This window comes from Malaclemys terrapin, chromosome 1 (assembly GCF_027887155.1).
Source record: "Malaclemys terrapin pileata isolate rMalTer1 chromosome 1, rMalTer1.hap1, whole genome shotgun sequence".
NCBI classification, from domain to species: domain Eukaryota; kingdom Metazoa; phylum Chordata; order Testudines; family Emydidae; genus Malaclemys; species Malaclemys terrapin.
This window is the reverse complement of record NC_071505.1, coordinates 62,474,659-62,491,134: the sequence shown is the minus strand read 5'-3', so window position 1 is coordinate 62,491,134 and position 16,476 is coordinate 62,474,659. Positions and strand designations below refer to the sequence as shown.

Here is a 16,476-nt window from a genome sequence, read left to right as displayed (position 1 = left end):
TTTGCAAATTGGACACTATTAAATTAGGCTTGAACAAAGACTGGGAGTGGATGGGCCATTACATAAAGTAAAACTATTTTCCCATGCTTATTCCGCCCCCGCCCCACCTTTACAGTTCCTCATATCTCCTTATCAACAGCTGGAAATGGGCCATTTTCATGACCACTACAAACAGGTTTTTTTCCTCTCCTGCTGATAAAAGCTCACCTTAACTGATCACTCTCCTTATAGGCTAGGTCTACACTACCCGCCTGAATCGGCACGTAGAAATCGATCTCTCGGGGATCGAATTATCGCGTCTCGTCGGGACACTACAATTGATCCCCGAATCGACGCTCCTACTCCACCAGCGGAGGTGGGAGTAAGCGCCGTCGACGGGGAGCCGCGGAGGTCAATTTTGCCGCCGTCCTCACAGCGGGGTAAGTCGGCTCCGATAGGTCGAATTCAGCTATGCTATTCGCGTAGCTGAATTTGCATATCTTAAATCGACCCCCCCCCCCCGTAGTGAAGACCTGCCCATAGTGTGTATAGTAACACCCATTGTTTCATGTTGTGTGTGTGTGTGTATATATATATATATATATATATATATATATATATATATATATACACACACACACACACACACACCCCTACTGTATTTTTCACTACATGCATCCGATGAAGTAGGCTGTAGCTCACAAAAGCTTATGCTCTAAATGTGTTAGTCTCTAAGGTGCCACAAGTACTCCTATCCCTTCTGAGTTCATTATGTATGTCTGTGTAGTCAGTTTAGACTGTAGGCTCTTCAGAGCAGGGAGGAAGTCTTTAAAACTTGATTAATGTGCTTTGTAAACCGTCAGGTCTATTGATGGCCTGGTATTCAAATAAAGATATACATACATTTGTTCTAGAAGAGTCCCAACCAATCAAGATGCTCAACTCTCAAGCAGTACATGTTCCCCCCCCCCCCAAAAAAAAAGTCTGCTGCATGCTAATACCAAGTGAGTGATCAAGACATTTAAGTAGGCTTGATAACACATGGCATCATAATTCAAAAAAAAAAAAACAACCTGCCGACTACATCAAAGCATTTTCACTGGAATATTTGACAATACCTGCCCATGGACAAATAGGCAGTCAATTGAACAGCTTGCAAAGCCAAGAAGAAACTTGTCAGAATCTTCTAAGGTTTTTTAGGAGAGTTACTCATTTGTGCATTATGAATAATAGGACACTATCCTTTCAGTTCCTCTTAATTTCCATCTGCCCACCAGGTTTTTGGTTAAAAGGGAACATGCAACTGAAGTGTAAAGAAGAATGCCCTAGATTTTGCTGAACAAACTAAATAATCAGTGTAAAAGAAAGCATTCAGTAATTAAAGGAATACGCTTTTCTTAAAGTGTTCAGTTTATTAAAGAAAAAACCCCTCGCCTCTATCCCACTTATTAGGCAATTTTCACACATAACTGAAGTATCATAAGCAGTATTTTAAAATTGGTAGCACCTTCTAAAAGCATGGTATTTTGCACCTGCATTCTTTGTGCTTACACAAGAATGCAGGTGCAAAATACCCTGACAAAGATAGAAGACTGCCATGATAGATGAACCGCCAGTTCCCCTATTTCTTAAATTTGTAAGTACACCCATAGGAACATCCCTGAATAACCTCATTACTTTTACAACTTGAAGAATGATAGAATATCATCTTTTAGAAGAAAGTGGTCTCTTTTTACTCTATCAGAGCATAAAACAGATTCTTTGTATTCCGAGCAAAACTTCCTCAAACTGGTACAGCCTCTTAACTCTGCATCTCATTCAGAACAGCTTGTCTAATTTTTCTAAAAATATCTTTAAAGCTTTTTCTTTTACATTTTAGATTTCAGGGCCAGAAGGGACCATTGTGATCATTAGTCTGATCTCCTGTAAAACAGGCCAAATAATTTTCCCAAAATAATTCCAAGAACATATATTTTTTTTTAAATCTTGATTTAAAAATGGTCACCATGAACCATGGTAAATTGTTCAAATGGTTAATTACACTCCCGGTCAAAAATGTATGCTTTATTGCCAGTCTGAATTTGTTTAGCTTCAACTTCTAACCACTGGATAGTGTTATACCTTTCTTTGTTAGACGGAGAAGCCCAAATATCTCATAATGTTCCCCAGATAGATACTTATAGACTGTAATCAAGTCACCCCTTAACTTTTTCTCTGTTAAGCTAAACACATTAAGTCCTTGAATCAATCACTGTAAGACCATAAGGCATGTTTCTAATTCTTTAATCATTCTCAGGGCTCTTCTCTGAACCCTCTCCAATTTATCAACATCCTTTCTAAATCAGACATCAGAAGTTGACACAGCCCCGGTCTACATTACAGAATTAGGTTGACATAAGTCAACTTACGTCGACCCAACTTCGTAAGCCTCTTCACTAAAAGGTAGCTTGCACCAATGTATCTCACCCCCTACACCGATTTAACTCCACCACTGCAAGAGGCATAGCGCTTAGGTCAATGTAATTAGGTATATACAGTGTCAGTGTAGACACTGCCTTGCTTACATCCATTCGTGGGCGGCTGGAATAAGAGGCTTGGGGAGGCTAAACCTTCCCAAATGGGCAAGAAATGCCAGATGCAGTGCATCTCCCTTTGGAGGAATGCTGGCCCGCCACCTCTGAAGCGCCGCCGCTAGAAGCTCCCAAGAAGTGGGGGAGCCACCAGCACGCAGACAGTGGCCACTCCCTGGGGCCCCACCTATACTTCATTTCTTCCCCACAAGGCCCTGCCCCCACTCTACCTCTCCCCCCCCACCCACACCTCTCCGGGGGAGGGGGTGGAGAAGTGCAAGCGGGGGACTCTCAGAGATGGGGCAGGGCCTTGGGATGGAGCGAAGTCAGAGCCTCAGGGGAAGCAAGGCATGGGGCCACGGTCCTGGCACTGGTGCCTCACCTACTCTTCTAGGGAGCTTCCAGCACTCACATACAGCCACCCCACCTATGCATCCACTGTTGCTGCCTTTCAGAAACTGTCCCACAATGCCCCACACTGACAGTTAAATCGGTCCAAGTGTTTCTGGTGAGGATGCGCACCTCCAATGCAAGGAGTGTAGTATGGACATGCAAAAGCTATTTAATTACTGTGGTGGCTGTACGTCGACATAACTTGGGTTGACTTAATTTTGTAGTGTAGACTTGCCCACTGTATTCCAACAGCGGACACACCAGTGCCAAATATAGAGGTAAAATAACCTCTCTATTTCTACTTAAGATTTTCCTGTTTATGCATTCCAGGATTGCATTAGCTATTTTGGCCACAGAGTTGCACCATGACCCCCAAATCTTTTTCAAAGTCACTGCTTCCTAGGATAGCGTTCCCCACCTTGCAAGTATAGCCTACGTTTTGTTCCTAGATGTATAAGTTTAGCCATATTAAAACGCATATTGTTTGCCAGTGCCCAGCTTACCAAGCAATCCAGATTGCTCGGAATTGGTCACCTGTTGAGCTGTTCTCTTCATTATTTACTGGGGTCAAGTGCAATCAGTGATGATTTTTCTTCCAGGTCACTGGTAAGTGTTAAATAGCATAGGGGGTCAAGAGAATTTCATCCTCTTTAGGCCTATGTGTTCATTTTCTGATTCAATATTGGATCTTTGTTTGCTTACACCACACACATTTTGTTAACCAACAACAATTAAATTTTTTACTACTGTAAGCACTGCACTCAGACCCGAAGAGCAAAGCGATTTATTTTTTGATCAGCTTCACAAATCAGATAAAATCGCCAGGTAACTCCAGTTTCAAAATTATCTCATGGTAGAAAGTAGTCATGTACAAAGCGAAAGATAATAGCATTATTTTCAGAGAACAAATTAAGCTTATAGATGGTGATTTTAATAGATAGTGAAAGGAATTTACTGTAACCAAGTTCCTTCACAGCCCTGTTCTCCACCAATAAGTAGCACTGCACTCTACCCCTTATAAATCCAGTTTGCTCCCAAGAGTTCCAAAATGTCCGCAAACCTGAAGTGTTTAAATCAAGGATTCAGGTTCCTGGCCAACTAACCCAAAACATGGCCCCAATATGAAGACATTCATTCTTGGCTCTGCTTTCCAGTTCTTTGATTCAGAACTTTAGTCTACCTCTAAACAAGTCAATGACCCCAACAAGGAACTAGACCACTGAGTCTCCACATCACACATCTTCTACTCTGCCATTTATGAAACAAACTACACAGTACTGATTGCATAAAAAATGTTTATAGTGTTGTAGCTGTGTTGGTCCCAAGATATTATAGAGACAAGGGGGTGTTGTAGTATATTTTATTGAACCAACTTCTTTTGGTAAGAAACAAGCTTTTGAGTTTATACAGAGCTCTTCTTCGGGACAAGAATAGCGGCGTTTAAGCTCAAAAGTTTGTCTCCCAACAACAGAAGTTGAGCGCACTTTGTCTCTCTTACATACAACCTACCATATAAAGTCTCCAAACATATACTACTTTTCTTTTAATGTCTCGTGTCCTCACTGCTTTTAGAGTGATGTGCCAGAGAGGTTATTTCCCAGCATGTATTGAACTAGTTTAACAATTTCACTTTGCACTATACAATACTCTCCTTTTTCTTATTTTGCCAACAAAAACCTTACTATGCACTCAAGACTTATTTGCTGGAGGAGAGGTTACATCTCTAGAATCCTTATTTGAATTTCCCATTCTTTTACTGTGAAAAAACACAAGAAGAACTCAATTAAATTGTCTTGTTAGACTGACCTCACACTTAGTAAGGGAACTCGCATCTTTTCATGTACACCTCTACCCCGATATAATGCTGCCCTTGGGAGCCAAAAAATCTTACCGCATTATAGGTGAAACCGAGTTATATCGAACTTGCTTTGATCCACTGGAGTGCGCAGGCCCGTCCCCCTGGAGCGCTGCTTTACCGCGTTATATCCGGTCGCGTTATATCGGAATAAAGGTGTATTTATACCTACTCCTGTATTTTACACTCCATGCATCTGACAAAGTGGGTTCTAACTCACGAAAGCATATGTCCAAATAAATCTGTTAGTCTCTAAGGTGCCACAAGGACTCCTCGTTGTGTTTGCTGATACAGACTAACACGCCTACCACTCTGAAACCTGTCAAGATGAGCAGTCACTTGAAGTGCTTGGCAGTTCATGCAGAGACACTTAACAGCTATATGTATTCACAGTATCACAGCTGGATCACTAACATCCCACTAAAAAGCAACAGAGGGTTCTGTGGCACCTTTAAGACTAACAGAAGTATTGGGAGCATAAGCTTTTCGTGGGTAAGAACCTCACTTCTTCACATCCCACTGGCTCCAAAGAGTAAACTCAGTCATGAGCTAAAAGTTTTATACAGTTCAGCAAAAAATGGATTTCACCTTTACTGGCTTACACATTTTGGAGTGAGCTAGACCTTACTGAGGCTCAGAAACAAAAACTTACATGAAAGTGAAAGATGTGTATGCATTGTAAAAAGTAAATTTTTGTGTTTGTAGGTATAAATCACACAGCACTTTACTCATTCCTTGAGGATTCCCAGTTGTGGGAAAACAACCGAATACAAGCCAAAAAAAAAAAGTTATGCCAAAAATGCTCCAGTCTGAAATTAAACTCTTTCATTGCTGTGCTTCGCAACAGGAGTGTTTCTTGACACAATGACAGTGAACTATGAGAAGAGATAGGGCCAGTTTCGAGGGAGAGCTCAAAAATAATATTTAAAATAGCTTGTTTCTTTAAGATGTAATTCTGGTGCACAGTGACAGACATAGCTGAAATGTAATTTACAAGCTTATGGAATATTCCAACTATGCTGTTTTTGTTTGTTTGTTTGTTTTTTAAATAGTTTGGGGGTAGGAATAGAAAGATGCTAAGGCTTTTTGAGAAAATGAGAACTGAAAGATGACAGTCAGTTTTTGAAGTTCAACCACTCAATGCCCAGTCATATACTAGAGACTAATTTAATGTGCACACCACTTACACAGGACACAAGAACTTATGCACTGATGTTTACAAGTCACTTACTTCATGAAAGAGTTAGTGCTTGCCACTTTTCTAATCAAAGTGTTGAACAGGGTTTTAAAAAAAAAGGGGGGGGGCTTTAACTCCCTCTTACCATGTCTTACACTCAACAGAAAAAGCACTCTCTCAGTACCTGGATTGTTATGCGAAGAAAGTTATAACCCAGCAAATTGTTTTCCTAAAACTTAGTTCCATTTCACTGGGGGGGGAAGGGGGAGGAGAGAGAGAGAGACACTATTTGACTGATGTTTTGAGAGGCTTTTGTTCCAACTCCAAGTTATTTCCATAAAAAAGTGTGAAATACAATTCAGTAAAGTCCAAAGCAGTTATACAGGAAAAGTGTTTTTCTATAATAGAACATAGGACTAGTTACTCTGAAACAGTGATGTCCAACTTGTGGCCTTTAAGAGGTGACAAGAAAATAGGTATTTGATTATTAATTCTAGTATGTTGCCTGAGACATACTGTACTATTTTAAAAAGAAAATGTTGAATCGACCCTGTCACTATGGGGAGGAATGTAGGTGACATCCCACAGAACTATAGGAGCCACCAGGCTCCTGCAGGAGAGAGCTAGGCTGGCTTTATCTGAGCCTAAGAAGCACCTGACACAGCCACCCAAGACAGCAGGAGAGAGAGAAAAAGAGAAGCTGAGAACAAATAACCAGTTACAGGTTCCGCAATTCTCTGCCCAAGTCAAGATTGGAGTAGCCTGGAGGCTGCTGGCGCTACGTGGCAACAGTTACCCAGGGACCATACACTAGCTGGAAGTAGCCAAAGCATGTTACGCTCCAATCAGATGCCTTTCCTGCCCTCAACTTGCGCCCTATGCCAGAGGCTGTGGAGAAAGACATGCAGGATTGGCTTTATAGTTAGAACCCTGCAAATCCGCAGATATCCACGGACCATTTTTGCCGAACGCAGATAGATGCAGACCTAAATTTTATATATAAAGCCATGCAAATTTGCAGATATCCGCAAAAATGATCTGCGAATCAGATGCACACCGCCTCTATTTATAGTCCTCTAGGGGCCTCCCCTCATCAGAGGGGTCTCCGGCAGCGAACGTACAGGTGGTTTCCACTGCCTTTCTACCACCTAGACAATGCAAAGGAAGCAGAATAGGACCAAGCATTGATTGTGACCCCTTTACCTTTTTTGACATATTTGCTCAGTGTGAGGGCTGAACATATATCCTGCAGGATAGGTCCATCAATGGCTATTAGTCAAGACAGGCAGGGATAGTGTCCCTAGCCTCTGTTTGCCAGAAGCTGGAAATGAGCAACAGGGAATGGATCACTTGATGATTACCTGTCTGTTCATTCCCTCTGGTGCACCTGACATTGGCCACTGTTGGAAGACAGGATACTGGATGGATTAGATGGACCTTTGGTCTGACCCAGTATGGCAGTTCTTATGTTCTTATGACACCACTGCTCTAAACTCGGATTCAAAAGAGAAGTAGCTTTCTTCCAAATACAAAAAGGTCAAGATACGTTTACATACAATGTACTTTTAGTATAGTGACTGAGAAATCCAGCTTATGGTATAGCCACACTTCGGAGACTACACAGGCATAGCTAGGTCACCAGACTATGCCAGCATAACTCTAATGTAGAGCCTACACTGATGAAAAGGTCGTCGTTACCCCCTTCTCCCCATTCACTTAGGAACACCACCCTCCCAAGCAACAGTAGCTACATCTATGAAACTTTCTTTGAACCTCGCAGCGTCTACACTGGGGGTTAGGTTGGCACAGCTATGACACAACCCTGACCAATGTAGCTATGTCAACCTAACTTTGTAAACTAGACCTCAGTCTTCAGGAGGGCTTGTAAAATCCATTTGACTGTTCACCAGTGGGAAACTTGCCCATCAAAATCTTCAGGATTTAATACTTTTGTCTTTAAGACTTCACTGGGAGTTGTGGTGCTCAGCACCACTTAATAAAAAGAGGAAAGTTTCTAGCCCTTATGGTTATACATTACAGGGATATCTTCCTGAGTATTCAGTCTATTCCAGTGTGTTGCCTTATGTTCACAGCTTTCCCAAACAGCAGAAGACTGCCCAATTTCACTGCAGCTCTTCTGAGCCATGTGGGAAGCAATAAAACTGACAAACATACCTATTACTCTGCTGCTGCTTGAGAAGGCTACTGTCAGCAGTAGATCATAAAAATGGCAGCGCAACTGCTACATCCCTTTCCACAGCCAAAAGATGGGGGGGGGGGGGGAAGGGGGCTTTCCCATTCCAGAATTGCAGAGGGATTCAAAATGTATCAGACAACTATTTGCTGTTGCAAGAGCCCCAGTAGGTTCCAGGGATAAATTAATAGTTTGTATTGCAGTAGCACCTAGAGGCCTCAATCAGGGATTAGGGCCCCATTGTGCTAGGGCACTGCACGCACACACACACACAATATTCTAATATATTCATCTCCCTACATCTATTTTATTTCTGTCTTGAATTAGTTTGTCTATCTAGTCTGCAAGCAGTTAATGGCACGGATTACACCTCCATCTGTTTCTTTTGCATGTTACACACCTACTTTAACTAAGGAAGTATGCAGCCTTTCATCTCAGTCACTGTTCCAAGACCAGCATAAATCACTAATGACTACACATTACCATCTAACTGTTGCTCACTCTCCTTAAGACAAGATTCTGTCATCTTTTTAATTTCTAATTAACAGCTATCCGGATAAAGAAAATACCACTACAGTTAATAGACAGTTTTGATGCCCATTTCAGGGAGGCCAAGAGTTGAATTAGCATGATTCACCACCCTGAGATGATACATTTCCATTTTTGTACCTGTTTTATGGTTACAGAATGGCAATTTCTAAATTTTAGTCATTTTTAAAAGTTACTTCCACATATTTAAGAAGTCCAAATAGGTATTATATGAAGATTTAAAAGACTGCTTGACGCTCAAACTAAGGCCTCAACCTGTATTTTATACAGGATAGTCAATCTTAAATTTAGAACAAGATCTCTGCTAGAAAGCACTACATCACATCAACCTAGAGCAGTGGTTCTCAAACTTATTTGATCAGGACCCCTCTGTAGTTGTTTATGCCCCCCACACACACACACCGCCATTCAGCTCTGAAGACAAAGCAGAGAGCAGTGGCTGCTGGCCAGGCACCCAGCTCTGAAAGCAGCACTAGGCCAGCAGCAGCACAAAAGTAAGGGTAGCAATGTAGGAAAAAAAATATATTAATCAATATCGCTTTTCACAGAAGACTTAGCACCCCATTGCCACCCTTACTTCTGCGCTGCTGCTGCCACCCCGGGGCTAACAGCTGGAGCCCACCACCTCGGGTGAGGACTGGCAGCAGGCGGGCGGGCGGAGGGGGAAAGAGATGAGATCCCAAGCCACCTCCTGATGAGGGCAGAGGAAGGAGGAATCTGAGCCTGGGTGGCAGTGTTGCAGCTGTCAGCCCCAGGGCAGTGGAGCTCTGGCTGCACCCTTTGTCCCCACCTCCCGGGTGTGCATGGCCCTTCTGCACCAGCCCCAGCATCCTGAGGCCAACAGCCAGAGCTCTTCAAAAAAGCATACAGCTCATGCCTCCCTTGACACATTCCTGCACCTCCCTTGGGAGGCCTGCCCCATAATCTGAGAACCACTGAACTAGAGCAAAAACCAAACCTTTTGCAGTATAACCTCATTTGTGAAAATATCATCCAAACCTGGGTTATGCTTCATTTGACTACACAGCTTCACTTATGTATTAAAACTGAATCTGCTTTACTATTTGGATCAAAGACATCCGAATGCAGATGAATCTTACTGAGATCATACCAATATAAGGCCTTACCACCTAATTTTTCTATTGACCTTTCATAAGCTGAGTTGTCATAAAACAAATATGAAAGTGCTTAGTGAAACAGAAAAGTCATACTAGATAGACAGGTGTCAACAGGTTAGAGCAGGAGATTGAGTCAGGTTCTACACACAGTTGTCAAATAGACTCAATGGTCACCTTGAGCAAGTCAGTAAATGGGAACACTATTTACCTATACTAGAAATGTATTGGAAAGATTATGCTGTCAAGACCCTGAAGTGAAAAGTGTTAGAGCACAAAACAGCACTGGGTAAGTGTATGCCCCATTACAATAAGAGACCCCTCTTACCCTTGACCTCATACTTACTGTTGACTTCCCCATGCTCAGCTACTCCCGATCCTCTCATTCTCACGTACATGAGTCCCAGTATCAGAAAAAACAAGCATGCAGCAGTTAAGAGAAACATGGACAAGTAATGTGCACTGAAGCCTCCGGTGGTGGATATCTCCTCTCTCTTGAACTGTTGGAGAAGCTCCTCCTCAGGCTCAGAAAGCTTTTGCTTATAGGTGTTTTTCAGGTAGGTGTGATTAGAGCCTGTGTGGTTGGAGTGATTGATTCTAAGGGAAGAGGGGGTGGCAGCACCCAGGGGGAGGCTGTTGGTAGCTGAATAAATCCTAGGTTCAATATTAAAACCACCAGCAGCGCCGCTGAGAACATGATTATTGGCTGCTTTCCTAACAGTGCCCAGAGGGTCACTGATTTTGCTGCTGTCCATGTCTGTGGGCTGCGGCAGTACCAAGAGTGGAGGGGAATTCTTGGAGGAGGTGCTGCGGTATCTGGGGGTGGAAGGGCTGGTGTCCAAGTTTTCACAGTCTCCCCCCCTCGTCACCGCTGCCTCCTCCTCATTTCTGCCCCTGTCTAGACTTCCAGCAGCAGCCGCCTCCGCCCTGTCATTCATTGCGATTACACCAGCACCGCCGCCTCCTCCAGCCCTTTGCTGGCCCGTCTCCATCATGCCAGCGCCGGCTGCAGCACATTTGCTGGCCGTGAATGGGGCAGCAGATTTGCTCAGGCTCCGTCTGCCCCGGTGCTGGCGGGCTGCAGTCTCCTCCTTCAATACCTGCTGCTTGGCTCTCTCCCCCTCCTCCTCCGAGTCGGAATACTCGGCCCTGCCGCCAAGGGAGGGGTGCCTATTACCATTCACAGTCCGGTTCTTCCACTGCCGCTCCTCCTCCTCCTCGTCCTCCCCCCCTTCCCCAGGCTCCCGCATGTCCTGAGTCTGAGCCCCCGCCGTGGCCGTCGGTCTCCTGGCCACCGCCCCCCACCAGGCACTGGGCTTCCTCCTGGCCGCCTCAGGGGGGAAACTGTTCCTCTCGTTGCAGGCTCCATGGGAGGCTGCGGGCCTCAAGCCGCGGACTGGGGGCGACGCCCGCTCCCTCCGGCTGCTGCTGCCGCCGCCCCCGGCGCCGGCCTGGCTCCTGGGACTGGCCTCCACATCCGACTCGTCCGAGCTGAAACCCAACAGCACTTTGCCGCCCCCGGCAGGGGGTGCTGCGCGGCTCCGGCTGCCCCCGCCTGCGCCGCCCGGCAAGTAGGGCTGGTCGGGGCTGGCCAGCCGGGCCCCCATGCCCGGGGCCGCTCTGCCGCCGCCGCCTTCGCCCGGCGCTGCCCCGGCCCCCGTGTTATTGTTGTTGCTGTTCCGGGTCTTGTTGGCGCTGCCGCGGGCTCCGGCCCGCTCATCCTCCCGCAGTTTCTTCAGCTTCTTCAGGTAGACGGGCCGGGTGCTCTCGGTGACCGGCCCCGGGGAGAGGCCGAAGCGCCTAAGCTCAGAGAACAGCTCCTCATCCGTGAGCTGCGCGGCCGCCGCCATGTTTCTCTGCCCCGCCGCCGCGGCGTTTCCTACCCACGCGCCGCGCCGCTCTCCCGTCCCCGCCGGAACTGACGCGTGCGCACTAGACTGTGGCCTAGACCCGTCTGTCACCCTGGAAGCACCGCCCCCCCGCCGGAGACGCCAGCCAGACGGGAGGGGGACGCTTCCCCTGCGCTGCGCTCCACTCCACGGCCTTACGCTGGTGCTGGGCACCGGGGTGAATGACACGCACGTGCGCGCCCGTCTGCGAGCAGCGCGGCCCTCCCCTGCGAGAAGAACGTGTTGCAATGCGCCAAGCCGGGCGACGCCAGAGGGTACGGAGCTGTGAGAGCTACTCCGTAGTGGAGGCTGCACTGGTTGCTGCCATTCTCTGACGTCCTAGGAAGGCGGCTGTTGGGCCGGAGGAGGGAATGGTGTAAAAGGCTGGGCTCCACCCAGCAAAGTTGTGTCCCCATCCTGCAGGCAAAGATCTGGGTGAAGTGGCATGGGGTAAATGGTGGACATATAACGTAATCCCCCCCTGCCACACACATGAAAATGGAGCCATGGATACAAGAATGAGGCAAGCTTAGATTTAGTACCAATTGCTCCATTAAAGCTGTAGCTGAACAGGTCTGAAGTAGGTGTGGATAAAATATCCTGTCAAGATGGGAGTGGGGTTTCAGTCAATGTAGGTAATCTGCTTCCACAAGTCTTTTCTTGACCTAGTCATGTCTACACAGCAGGCTTGGCTGCTTTAATTATGGTCCAGACCTCAAGGGTATGAATTTTTCACACCCTCAGTGATGTATCTAGGTTGATCTAAATTTTGTGTTTAGACCAGGGCTGAGAGGCAGAGGGCATGGCAATAGGGAGCTGTCCTCAGCATCTGTACCCACCCCTCTAGGCTCATTTCAACACAGAAGACAATTAGCTCTGAGGCTGTTCAACTTATGCTGGAGAGAGGGCCAGACTATCCAGGTGCTTAGAAGGTTTGAAGTCCTTTTATAATGGTGAGGATGATTAATCAGAAAATCAGCCCTATTGCTCTTTCAGGAGGAGCCCTTTCAAATAGCTCTTCTACGACTGAAAAGCACTGTGTAAATGTTAGGCCTTGGCTACACTTGCAGATGTACAGCGCTGTGAGTTAAACCTGACTTCGTGCAGCTGAGTAGGGAAAGCGCTGCAATCTGTTCACACTGACAGCTGCCCAGCGCATTGTCGTGGCCACATTTGCGGCAATTGCAGCACTATTGGGAGCGGTGCATTATGGGCAGCTATCCCACAGAGCACCTTTTCGCATTCTGGTGCCGTGGGTTGTGGGAAGGGGGCGTGGGTGCGGGGGATTCTGGGTCCTGTCCCAACGCTCCGTGATGCATCGCTTCGCATCCCAGAAATCCCTTTGTTTCTGTCCACCTTTGGCGCCATCTTTCAACGGTTTCTGTGCAGCGCGATCTGTCTGCGGGAAATGGAGTCTGAACTGCTGAGGCGTATGCTGACGAGTCTTGCCAGCACGTCACATTTGGCTGTCGAACTATTCCTTAAGATCCAAGGTGAGAGTGAGGGTGAGGAGTCCGACGATGCTATCGAGCCGCGTAACGCATATGAAACGAAATTGCTTGTGGCATTCACGGACATGCTCAGCACTGGAACGCCGCTTTTGGGCTCGGGAAACAAGCACTGAGTGGTGGGATCACATCGTCATGGAAGTCTGGGATGACGAGCAGTGGCTGCAGAACTTTCGGATGAGAAAAGCCACTTTCATGGGACTGTGTGAGGAGCTTGCCCCCACCCTGCAGCACAAGGACACGAGATTGAGAGCTGCCCTGCCAGTGGAGAAGCGGGTGGCTATTGCAGTCTGGAAGCTGGCAACTCCAGACAGCTACCAATCGATCGCAGACCAGTTTGGAGTGGGAAAGTCGACCGTTGGAATCGTGTTGATGCAAGTTTGCAAGGCCATTAATCGCATCCTACTCAGAAGAACCGTGACTCTGGGTAACGTGCAGGAAATAGTGGATGGCTTTGCACAAATGGGGTTCCCTAACTGTGGAGGGGCGATAGATGGGACGCACATTCCTATTCTGGCACCACCCCACCTAGGATCCGAGTACGTTAATCGGAAGGGGTATTTCTCTATGGTTCTCCAGGCGCTTGTGGATCACCGTTGGCATTTCACTGACATTAACACAGGCTGGCCCAGAAAGGTGCATGATGCACGCATCTTTTGGAACACTTGGCTGTTCAGGAAGATGCCAGCCGGGACTTTTTTCCCAGAGCGGAAGATCACGGTAGAGGAAGTCGAAATGCCCATTGTGATCCTTGGAGATCCCGCTTACCCGTTAATGCTGTGGCTCATGAAACCCTACACAGGGAGCCTTGACAGCAGCAAGGAACGGTTCAACTACAGGCTGAGCTGGTGCCGAATGACTGTGGAGTGTGCCTTTGGCCGTTTAAAGGCCCGCTGGCAATCTCTGTATGGGAAGCTGGACTTTCCCAAACACAGCATCCCCGCGGTTATATCCGCGTGCTGTGCCCTCCATAATATTTGTGAAGGGAAGGGTGAAAACTTCACTCAGGCATGGACCTCTGAGGTTCAACACCTGGAGGCTGAATTTGCATAGCCAGAGAGCAGGGCTATTACAGGGGCCCAGCGCGGGGCTGCAAGGATTAGGGATGCCTTGAGGGAGCAATTCGAGGCTGAAAACCAGCAGTGATATCTGGTGCCCTGCATGGGAGTGAAGTGCAGTAGTTCCAATCTTTAGGAATCAGTGTTTGCTAAGCAGACTTTCAGTGCCTGTTTATTTCCTCAGCTAAGGAGTCTTTTACTTTATGCAATAATAAAGAATGTTTTCAAAGCCAAAAAATCCATTTATTGAAAAGAAACAAAGGGGTGGAGTGGGGAACGGCACAATCACAGATTCGCGTATGTCCTGTCTGCTGTGCTGTGCTGTGCAGTGAGTGCTGCACTTCAGGATAGCTATACTGCATGGTGATGTTGAGTTGAGTGCAGAGGGAAAGGGTCGTGGTTTTCAGGGTTGGGTGGTGAAGATACTGGTGTTGGAGGCAGCGGGTGGCGTGAAGAACATGGAAGTTGGGGAAAGTGGGTTGGAGGTGACAGTGGGGCACAATGGAAAGAGTTTTGGGACAAGGGCTGTGGGGGGGGTGGCGTTTGCGGTACTGCTCCTCTTTCTGCATGGCTAGGAGCTCCTGGATAGCGTCTGCTTGGCGCTCCAGGATGCTTATGAGCCGATCCGTGCTTTGCTGCCGGTGCTCCGTGCTTTGCCGCCGATGCGCTGCGTTTTCCTGGCGGATCCTGCTTTTTCTCTCCCTCCAGTTCTGTGCTTTCGCATTTTCTTTAATAGATTGCCGCATCACTTCTTGCAGCATGTCTTCTTTGCTTTTTCGTGGTCTCTTCCTGAGTCTTTGCAGTCTCTGAGCAGGCGATAAGAGGGATGGCTGAGGTCTCAAGGTTGATGCAGCTGTATAGGCAAAATGCAACATTTAACAGAGGCAGCATTGTTTATACCAGACAGAGTAATGATTCTCCCGGCACTTAAGGAGTAGAAAACACACAGGGTCTACACAATAGCATAATTTTCCCGTCCAAAACAGAGCGCACATATCCCATGGGAGCCTCAAAATGGTGAGTAAGGGGGGACTGATTGTTTCAGGGCTGCACTGTCCCCTGGGTTTCTGTGCCTTGGGGAGAGCCAACAGCTTCAGGGGGCACCTACACTGAACACTGTCCCAACATTTTCCACAGGAGTTCGTCCTGGACGATATCTCACTGCTGAGGGTGACCTGGGAAGCAAGGGATGGTCTTCTACTGCAATGCGGCTTCTGCCCTGGCCCATATGCAGCTTGCCTGTGTGCAGCAATGGTCCCCCCGCCCCCCCCGGCACAGTGGCGCGGACACATTAGCCTGGCTGGGACAAGGACCATGGTCCCTTTCCATCATGTCCTTTGATACCTTCCCGAAGGTATTGTAATTTCTACGGCTGGAGCACAGCTGGGACTGTACAGCTTCCTCCCCCCAAACACTGATGAGGTCCAGCAACTCGCCATTGCTGCATGCTGGGGCTCGCTTGGCGCGTGGAGGCATGGTCACCTGGAAAGATTCACTGATAGCACTCCACGCAACGCCGGGCTGAGCAAACAGGAAGGGGATTTTTAAAATTCCCGGGGAATGTAAAAGGTGGGTCACATGGTTGGTTTCCTGAGGCCAGGGCAGTAGAGTTTGAACTGATGACCAGGCTCTCCCGATAAACCTGCGCAAGCGCATTGCACACGTTTTGCATGAGACATTCGAGGAGATTACCGAGGCCGATTACCGCGATGTGATAAACCACATCAATGCACTATTCTGCATCTAGGCATGCATGCCTAACCCTTCTCTCCCAAAGAGCCCGCACCGCAAAAATTCCTTCCCAAAAAAAAAAAAAAAAAAAAAAACTGCTTACCGGGAACCTGCTCTTCTGTTTGTCCTCCACCAAGTACCGGCCGCTGCGACTGGTTACCTTCCTCCTGGCTCGAGAAGAGCTCCTGGCTGCATGGCTCCAGGGATTCCGGGGTGTCTCCATCCGGCCTACCACCATCACTCCCGTTGTCCTCCTCCTCCTCCTCCTCTTCCTCCTCCCCCCCCCCACCAGCTCTGAAGTGTCCATGGTGGTGCTCGGTGTGGAGGTGGGGTTAACCCCAAGTATCGCATCCAGCTCTTTGTAGAATCGGCAGGTCACAGAGGGAGCACCCGAGCGGCCATTTGCGTCGCGGGCTTTGTGGTAGGCACTCCGTAGCTCCTTCACTTTAATCCTGCAC

At 47.4% G+C, this 16,476-nt stretch overlaps 1 protein-coding gene across 1 annotated transcript in view; it reads right to left on the bottom strand.

The window, feature by feature from the left end:
- LEMD3 (LEM domain containing 3) overlaps positions 1-11,769 on the bottom strand; it is a 77,135-nt gene extending 65,366 nt beyond the window's left edge. Inside the window, exon 1 of the mRNA XM_054025701.1 lies at positions 10,179-11,769. Coding sequence (XP_053881676.1) covers positions 10,179-11,682 — 1,504 coding nt within the window. The 5' untranslated portion in view covers positions 11,683-11,769. The remainder of the gene's footprint in view (positions 1-10,178) is intronic.
- Positions 11,770-16,476: the final 4,707 nt, after the last annotated feature.